We start from the raw sequence: 10,611 nt of genomic DNA, 5'->3' as shown, positions 1-10,611 counted from the left end.
CTCTTCCTCTCTCAGAGACACCCTCTTCAGCGAGATTACAGGCGAAGCCGCGGCGCGCTTCTTCGCCTTCCCGGAGCTTCTATTATCGAAGATAAAGCTATCTCCGGAGAAGACGTTTCGCGTCTTAGACATGTACGAGACGATTCTAGAGCTGCTCCCGGAGATCGAGTCGGTGTTCTCTCACGAGTCTACATCGAACGTGCGAGCCCAGGTCGAGGCCTCTCTCACGAAGCTAGCAGAAGCGGTCCGTCTTCTTCTTGAAGAGCTGGAATCCGCGATAAAGAAGGATAACACCAAGGCTATTATCCCCGGCGGGGGGTTGCACCCTCTGGCGCGCTACGTAGCGAACTTCGTCTCCCTCCTCGCCGACTACAGCGACGCCATGGCGGACATCTTCTTCGAGCAGCCGGCGGAGATCCCACCGGGCTCGCCACTGCACAACGCCGCTTTCCTATCAGCGCCGCCGTCCCCCAAGCGCGAGGAAGAAAGAGAAGAAGAAGAGGAAGAAGATAACCCTCTCGCCGGCGTTTCTCTTCGTCTGGGGAGCCTTATCTTCGTCTTGCTCTGCAAGCTCGACAGCAAGGCGAGCCTCTACGGAGACCCTGCTCTCGGATACCTCTTCCTCGCCAACAATCTACAGTACTTGGTCAGAAAGATTCAGCGGGGGAAGCTCGCTGACGTCTTGGGCGAAGACTGGGTGAAGACGAACGCCGCGAGAGCTAGGCGATACGCCGCCAGCTACGAGCGCTTGGCGTGGAACGACGTGATGGGGACGATCTCGGGAGATGGGGCTGCCATTGAAGAGTTGGAGATGGGGACTGCTGTTGAACGAATGAAGCGGTTCAACGAGGCCTTCGACGAGGCGTGCAAGAGACAAGCGGAGTGGGTGATAACGGACAGAACGATGGAGCACGACGTGAAGCTTTCTCTCTCGCGTACTTTGATGTCGGCTTATCGCCCGCTATACGTTAAGTGCCGAAGCGAAGTGAGATCGAGCCGAGCCATTCGCTTCGCGCCGGAGGACTTGGCCAATCACGTCTCCGATCTCTTCTGCGAAGGGCGTGGCTCGAGCGTGTACTCCGGCCATGGCTCGTCCAGCGGACCCGCTCCGCGCCGGCTTAGTTGAGAGTTGTGAAGATAAGCGTATCCGATTCCTGTGGAGTATGTAAATTTTCCTTTCTTTTGGTACGCAACCGGTCGATGAAGTTGCAAATGTCTTAGTCTTAAGTTATTTTCTATTCGATGGTTTTGTGGAGCGATCACAATGACAGAATAAAGAAATATTACGTTTTGTTGGCTATGAAATTTTTGATGTTATTTGCTAAAGACACGCCTACTTCCATGTAATAATACACTCGTTAGCTGCCATGAAAAATCCAAAAGCGGCCTTTCACAAAGAGGCGTGGCTACCATCACCTCCTGGCCACCAGCAGAAACGATAAATAACCGATGAGACTATCGATGTCAGACATGACGGTCGCCTGTCAAATAAAGATAAGGATGATACCTATTTTTGTCCTAACTAGCCGGTTTTGCTGTGAAGAAGCTGAAAGGGCCTTGAAGATTAATATTATAATAAACATAAGCTGATAAAGATTTCTTGTCCTACTCCAACCAAACCAAGTCATCTGGGAGATCCTTATCCGTCAAATACAAATATTTACTATCTTTTTTAGCCTTGAAGGCAGGATTTACTAATTTTACTCTGATGGTAGAATTTCTGCTTCAATGCAAGCTCAAAGTCTTTCCATTTCAAAAAAAAATACTATGCTCAATATCTCAATTCAAACGTAGATGTCCAATTCACATGCACCTTAATTTTACCTATATATATTTTTAAAGTAAACGACCCATTTCTCAACCAAGTATCCAATGTCCATTTTACATTTGATCGTTAATATCTCAAACCCTGTTGTGGAATATTTATAAATCTTAATAACTCTGATTTTATGGTTTGGCCCTAAGATTTCAGTGTCTCTCAGTCTAACATCCTGGGAAAAATAAGTAACATTCTATACATCTACAATTATGATCCTGCTTGTTCCAATATATCCTTATTCCCTCTATTCTACAATATCAACTTGTAATATCAGATATCTGAACTTAGCTATCTTATCTCAATTATGTTAATATATCTCAATCTATTTAAATGACATAATAGCCCTTTACCTCTCTCTTTTCTCACAAACTTAATTTCCCAACTCTGAACATTTTGATTAGACCAGTATTCAATGAGAAATCCAAATTCCATTCTATCTATTTTCCTTAACTTTATTTGATTCAACCTCTAAGAGTTCCTTTTTTATCATATATAAAAGTGTTAATATAATCCACAATATCCAAAATACAGTGCAAAGAATATCTCCATCGGAAAAGTATTTTACATGATATCAAATATAATATTGTATATATTGCATAATCTTTCTCTTTCACAAACTGTAAAATTCAAAACTCTAACTAATCCAAATTCCCTTCCTCCACTCCCAAATTAATCCAAATTCCTGTTCAAAGTGAATCTAGTACCCAAAATTTTATTCCTTTATTAAGATTGTTTATGAAAGACAAATATATTTACTCATAAATGTCCTTTAAAAACAACCCAATATCTAACTGGACGCTTCAAATAATGATCCTATCAACGAATGAAATAATATAGTGAAATTTTTTTCTTTACCTCAATATGATTTTAGAACTAACTTCTCTTTGCACTATCATTTTTAGTTCTTCTTTTCTTATGCTCTCTCTGTATTCCACCTGTGGGATGTTTTCTGTTGTGAGTTTTATTTGACTTCATCTTGTTGTTATTCACTACAGCCTAATGAAAGTATTCAAACTTATTACCTTGATACTCTCTGACCAGCATACTTTCTCCCTCTCTCTCTCTCTCTATCTGTCTCCCCATTTTCATTATTCCTTCTTCCCTGCTAGTAAATTTCTTTGCGCTATTTATTTTTAGACTGCAAGATCCAAGAATATCATATAATTTCATCCAACTACCAATAAAAAAATAAAAAGTACGAGTTATCAAAACATAATAGTTTTTTCAAAATCAGTCAGTCATAAATGATATTATCATCCAAATCCATAATACTTATAAAATCATGAAGTGTTAGAATCAAAGTTTTATTTAGTCAATGTGAATTAATTTCTCTTTAGCAGAACTTGATAAATGGCTTTTAATGAAAATATCAATATATAGGTAGGTATTTTTTTACGGCTAATATCTTTTATGGAAATATAGGGGAACAACAAGCCAATTACACATTCCAAATATCATTCATTGATCCTAAATACAATCTCTTTATTAGAATGCGTGTGTGATGCTTAGATGAAGTTGATGAATAAATGTAAATTAATTTTTTTATTAATGAATTATGATGAGAGCATAATAGGGATATTACTGGCCCCCATGCATGTGTTCTAATTATTTCTCTTAGATGGATCTTGAGAATGGCGTTGAAGTATCCAGGTAGAATAATACTGTATAGTCTCACTCCTATGATGAGTCTAATGGTCTCATAACCGTTAGTGTAGAGACACTAAATATAGATAGGGGATGCTCTTTAGGAAAAATAACTCATTGAATTTACATGTACAAATCCCTGAATGGTATGATACCAAAATAGCAGTTAGATTTATTCACGTCATGGTTACATTGTGGTCCTTATTCTTGAGACGCCAAAGACATCTTGTCAACAAATGAATGTAACCTCACCATGACCACGGAGTTCCGAATCATAAAGTTGTAACCAATTTCAGTGCAACTTTAGCAAGAAGTTCACAAAGACCACCAATTGTTCAAGATGGGATCGTCCCCCCTTAGTATAAGAGGAGATAAGTCAAGGAGGATGGCCAGATGAAATCCTTTGCCAAGGTAGTGGAATATCAGAAAATAATTTTTTCTACAATTTCTCAAATGTATCATTACTTAATTGGATGACCAATTGTGGATTAAAAATTTACCATGCAGTCTGTCATCCTAGGAGAGTAAAGTAGATGAGAGAGTGTATGTGCATTGTAACTGTTGACTAGCATGTAACAAGAGCACGAGATATAGCTTGACACCTCATGGGTTGTAGACTTGACCTATTGATTTGGTTACATCCATCCATCATTAATTAATCTACACAATGATATAATTAAGTAATTTGGAATGGGCCATTGAAGTCGTTAAACAAAGCTGATACATGGGCCTTGAGGGTCACACACAAATCGTCTTTTGCATGTCAAAAGATATACTCAAAATTTTGATGTTTTTATTAAAAATACCAACTTTGTATTAATAGGGGAGGTCCATAAATGAAATTTTCCTAGCTTTTCCTCTTTTTATACCTGCTCTCCATTGGTCCTCTCCATTCCTGATGCACTTGGAAAAGGTAAGGAGGACGATGGAGCATGAATGGAGCTTGTCAAGAGGAAATAGAAGATTTGACATGCTAGGGATTGCTCAGATATATCTAGAGGCTGTAAAATTGAGCAGCTCAACGTATATCACTCGATGATACAATAAATCATGGATTCGATATGTTCCTAGATGATTTGATCATTTTTTTTCTATATTTTTTCAATTGGGGTCTAAGTCTTCCACTATAGGCTAATTTATTGCATAAAGATCACATCCGTATGACCCCCAAAATATTGCTGTTCGGGAGAGTGGGCAAGATTTAATATTTTTGGAGATAGATACTGCTTTTTAAAAAATGGGGATAAATTAGGTTCTTCAAATTTTACTCACTTTAATCTAGTCAACAATATAAAATATGGTCTAGCTATCTAAGAAGTGAGATAAAGGATACGGTTGACTCAAGTTTTTTTCTTATATAGCTTAGGCTAGTCCTGAATGTTGTTTGGGGGTATCTAGCACAAGGTGATAATGATCCCTAACCAAGACTGAGTACATGCCCTGCACAAAACATTTAGGGCTGATCAAGAAGCTTTATCATCCTTGACTCTCAAAGCCTTTATCTAGTTGACCCCAAAAGTTTTATAGGATATCCTTAAACATTTTATATTTTATTAATCCAAATATTTAAATATATGTGGAGAATTACAGTCAAATAAATTATTGAAGAGATCTAATGAAAAATAATCGTTAAACGGATTTCAATGTGAAATACTCTCAATATTCAATTCTCATATTCTCTTATTGATGTCTGCATCTCCTTTTATAGTGTTGATTTATATTTAATCGTTATCATTATCAAATTCACCAGCAGTTGATATATCAAAATTAAGACCCATTTTTGGAAATCTCCCAAGATTGCATCTAGATGACTTCTCCTCTCGTTCGTAACTTTCAAAATAATGTACAAAAAATTATGAATAAATTTATCCACAAAATCAGGCTAACCTGAAAAATAATCATGATTTTATGTATTGATATCTATTTGAGTGACCTCCCTTAAATTTCTCGCAAACTCCCAATTACGATCTTTCCATGATTTTTCAATGCTTCAGTTTACTCCCTTGTAACTTTTTGATTTAGTGTCAAATGGGATGATTCAAGATGACATGAAATCTTAAAAAGTATAAGAAAAAACTATTATTTTCAATAAGAAATAGAAAAAATATTAGGGTATATCTCCAAATCATTATCTTCAGACTAAGGTCACTAACGGCCCACATTTTGGCTCATGATGTTATCCTCAAGTAACTTCCTAAATCCTTCATCAGATGGTACAATTTTGGAGCCTATGGGTTCTTAAAGAATTTAGGAATAAAAATTATAGTGAAAATTTGTTATAAAAATTAACAGATTTCTTCAATTGATGATATTTGGACGAAGGTTGCTGATGATGCAAATTCTATGGCACAGTTTCATCGATTGTGAGAGAAGTATTTTATAATCAGGGCCAGTTCTGCCTATATGAAATTCCAAAATGAAAGTGTAAATTCTATAATTTTAATAAATCCAACCATAAAATGCATTTATTAAAAAGCATAATAACTAATTTATTTTGAGTTGGCATATTTACGAATTTTCCAATCACTACAGAATCCATAAGAGTTAAAACAAATAATTTCATTTTCACTGTCAATTTAACATTAAAAATTTCCTAACAATTTTTTGGACATCTGAAATCATCAGATTCAAAATATTTGTCATAAATTTTATTCATCCCTATTTTAAGTCTTATAACATAATCCATTAACTGAGATACTATTATTTTATGTAGGTTGATAAGTCCATGTTAACTATATGTTTCATGGGTCGAATGGTGTCCGATTAACATTAATACTTAGCCAAAAACATAGGAAAAGTTTACCAATATGTAATTAAAGTCTCGAGCTCTAACTCGATGAGTTGTCTTATTGAGCAGATACTCAGATTTTTTCTGTTGACCACAACATGTGCCTTGTTGATCTGATAGTCAAATTAGCTCCTGCTGAAAAGGTGATTTATCATGTGAACCAAATGTACTTAAAGGTAGTCATCAAAGGCATGTGTGAGTTACATAGCTCGAATCATATGAAGATAGTTATATACATCTGCATAATAAATTATTTAAACCCATTGACTGAGGGAGGATTTTCCATAATCACCTTTGAACATTTGTCAAAGCACATACTTACGCATTTTACTAAGAAGCACTAAGCCGTAATATCAGAATTATAATATGATAGAGCTATTGATAAATTCAAATTTAGGGGTTATTTCATGGTTTTGAAGCTTCTGAGTTTAGCCAATAAATTATAAAAACTAGAACTGATTTAAATAAATCTAGCTAGCAATGAGTAGGAGTTGTCTTTAAATGGAATGATGATTCAGACTTAATGTTCTTTTGAATGGAAATCATGAAGAGATTGACAAGAGATATGTATAGAAAATCAGATAGCCTATGTGCGAAGACGATAGGTATTATTTAATAAGTGTGGGATAAATATTAGGGTTAGCGGCCTATAGTGGGATGCACACAAAGCAAATGAGAACATGAGAGAAGTATGTGATGACAGGAAGAGAAGAATAATGGAACAAAGTGAATGAGTGGGTCAATTTGAGTTTACAATTCAATAGAGATGAGGTGAGAAAGCAATATGGATTTGAAAGCATGAGAAGTAATGATGATAGTGGAATAATAAGACATAATGAAATGTGATAGGGATGAATTAATGCAAACAGAGAGTGTACCAAGGAATGAAAATAGTTGATTTTTTTTTTTAAAGGACAAGGGGTTGACCCTGTAGATCCAAACATATGAATGGATAGGGAAGAGAAAGATAAAGATGTTCTTAAAATTTCAGCTTGATCTGTTTTTGAGATTGTCAAATATAGACAAATCTTGAAATGGACAAATCTTGGCCGTTGATTTGATTTAAACATCTCTCTCTCCTCATCACCACTGTCGCCCCATGATGTATAGTGCTGTGCTATTTAAGTTCCATATCATGCAATGCTATGACTGGACCAGATTTGAAGACATCATTCAAGATCATCAGATATAAAATGCCATATGTACCTAGAAAAGACAAAATTTATTTTTAAATGATTGAGAAGAAGTAACATGGTGACCTGTTAGCATGAGCCATTTCCTCAGTTGTATAGTTTTTCCACCTGGACTTGGAGTCATGTGCACCTATATCTCATTGATATGTTAACCTGAAAGACCATGCTATATACACACCATGTAGTTAGTGCCACTAATTTGCTTTTTAAAGAATAAAGTGCTCAATATTTTTTCTCCCTTCCTCGACTTTTGATATCATATTTATCATTACTAAATTCATGTATTTATTTTATTTGTCCACATCATTCCACAGAACTACAAAAAGTAAATGAAATAGTAATGATCAGCTATTATGTACTACTTGCAATGCATCATATTTATTGCTCATTGTGGAATACCTCTTTCCACAGTCATAGTGAAAATGCGTCATATTTATTAAAGTATTAAGTACTTGAAGTAGCCCTGATTGTCTTACCCAATCTACAACTGACATATATATTTTTGATATTCAATATTTTTCAGGTGAATGCCCATGCAGAAAAATATGATATCATAATACATAGGAAATTTGTAAACATATATTTGAGACCTCAAAATTTTCAAACCTTAGAAATGTCATTTTTTAGATAATAAGAAACCATATAACTAAATAATAAAATTATTAAAAGATAAGAAAATCCTATTAAAGAATTTAAGGCATAAAAGTTGTAAGATTTGTGGGGATTTGAGTGCATGTATTGTTATGCCATTATAGGCACATTTATGCATATATATGTACCATATAAATTATGAATTGTTATAAATAAATTATGAATTGTTATATATATCACATGTCATCACCTATCATTACTTGATATTTTCTACCCTTAGAAAAAGCATGCACCATCAGTTCATAGAAAAATTATATGAATACATACACATATGTTAGGTCTTGGGGCTATAGTTCTGTCGCGCGAAAACCTATGTTCATCAGCGGAATCATTAGATCATTTCACAAGTGATCTATAAAACATGTAATGAAATGAGGACCTTTTGGTCAACATTTTCCACCCATCACTTTCATCCAGGGAGAGATTCTTGAAGCCGATCAATTGCTCCACCTCTAACGGTATCCACACTACTAAAAGGTTGTTGGATCCCCTCTCCTTGTTGACCTATACTTTTTTAAGATCTTATGACTCTTCTCACCATCAAAGAGAATTATGAACTGAGCGAAGAAGCTAGGTAAAGAAGAAAGGGTGGGGGCGCTTGATCCGGCTTGTCTGGGCGCTTGAAATAGGTGCCCCTTAATTTATATTTGTTGAACTTTTTTATAAAAATTCCTTGAGATAAAGTATATCTTCCAACATCCTTTTAGTCTTCTGCGTATGGCCCTCTAGGCCCATATATAGTTCTAATTAAATAAATTTAAGGCAGAATACCATTTATTGACCAACCGTGTTAATTAATTATATCGACATATAGATTAATTAATAGAGGATAGATTTAACCCAATTGATAGGTTAAGTTTCTTGCCCATGGGATACCAAGCTACACTTCATGCTTTACATATATTGAGTAGTCTTTTAAATCTCTTATGGAACCTTGTCCATCATCAGTTACCCCACATGTACAATCCTTCATCCAGGCGAGACTCCTGTATGATTTAGGGTAAGGTTAATTGTCAAACCCTAATAAATGATTCAGTTAGTGCTGATGCATAATGTGGATCATTGCAGAACGTCTTCTCTAATATCCTCACCACCCTAGCCAAGGATCTAGATGCACCGTCTTTCTTGAGCCAATATCTTCTTATATCGAGGGCGGATGCCCGCGTCTTGACAACATAATCATCTCCGTAGACTTCTTGCTATATGATGTAACACGATGGACGTTGGGATTGAATGGCTTTTGTTACACCATAAGGAAAGGAATGATGATCAGAGATGCAACTATGCGGGATGATGCAAGTGAGGTAAATTCAATGATGAAGTACGTTGGAAACGACTGAGTTAGGTTGACAAGCCAGATAAATGGCATGCGGGGCCTAGGGCAGCAGACATGCTCCCAATGACCTGATGGATCAGTTTGAAGACTGATGGGGTGGGGGACAATCATTATCCACAATTATCCACAACCATCAATGAGAGTGACACAAATCCGATGCCAGGAATGAAATTTCCTATCTCTTGATTCGGTGGCTAAACCTACTAGTTAAAAATTCCCAATAAAGGAGCAAGCAAGGATGGCACTAAAGAAAGTAATAATAAAGAAATAAGGGAATGGACAGTCACATGCGGGCCAGGGCCTAGATGTTCGCGAGCGACATGGGTTCTTGTCCATGGTTGGAGTTGTAGTGGCCCAATGGGTAGCTGTAGGCAGCAGCAACAGGGCACGCAAAATGTGTCATCTAGGCCTCGTGTGAGTAGAGCCAAACATCCATAGTGCGGCAGGTGTGCGGAAGACAAATGAAATGGGGATGGCTGTGAGTGGAGGACGCAGTCGAGGGTGGCGACCATAATCAAGGCAGCTAGGTGTGCATGGCTGAGGTTGCAAGCCGACACACCAAGTGAGGGCAGTGGTCATGCGCCTGCGCGGGCATCAAATTGATGTGCACAGTTGGTGCATGCAAGCTAACGGTCGCGTGAGGTTGCGATGGAGCATCTGTTCACAAGCTGCTAGAGGAAGATAAAGGGGTGTAGCAGTAGTTATGGCTGGGCGATAGCAGTGAGACCATCAGACAATGAGCGTCGGCGGTGTGAAATGATATATGCTGCTGGTTTTGATAATATGCAATTCATACATGTTTATGTATAACAATTCATGCATTTCTTGAGCTAAATTGGTAAGTTATATTGCATATTATCATTTTATTATTTAAAATTTCCTGAATATATAAAAAATAGCTATTTTAAATTGATTTGAAGATGTTTTAAGTTTTTCTAATGGAGAATAGAATTTTAAATGATAAAATTTGGTGAAAATTTCATGTTAAAATGATGACTAAATCAAAAGATATTTAAGTTCAATTGTTGGAATTTATATGGAATTTTTCTAAAACTTTCTTTGGTTCAAAGTGCAAAAGGAGGCCCATTAGCTACCTGGCCCTAGCTGACATGGCAGGCGCAACTACGTAGTGTAGTGTGCCGTGTCAGCACCTAAAGGGAACGAGTGGTGTTGATGGGGC

At 36.7% G+C, this 10,611-nt stretch overlaps 1 protein-coding gene across 1 annotated transcript in view; it reads left to right on the top strand.

Annotated features, from left to right (window-relative positions):
- Window positions 1–1,305, top strand: part of LOC144715637 (exocyst complex component EXO70H1-like) — a 2,266-nt gene extending 961 nt beyond the window's left edge. The window contains exon 1 of the mRNA XM_078590597.1: window positions 1–1,305. This exon is cut by the window's left edge and continues 961 nt beyond it. Coding sequence (XP_078446723.1) covers window positions 1–1,126 — 1,126 coding nt within the window. The 3' untranslated portion in view covers window positions 1,127–1,305.
- Window positions 1,306–10,611: the final 9,306 nt, after the last annotated feature.

Source organism: Wolffia australiana, chromosome 19 (genome assembly GCF_029677425.1).
Source record: "Wolffia australiana isolate 7733 chromosome 19, ASM2967742v1".
NCBI classification, from domain to species: domain Eukaryota; kingdom Viridiplantae; phylum Streptophyta; class Magnoliopsida; order Alismatales; family Araceae; genus Wolffia; species Wolffia australiana.
This window is presented reverse-complemented; position numbering and strand designations above follow the sequence as displayed.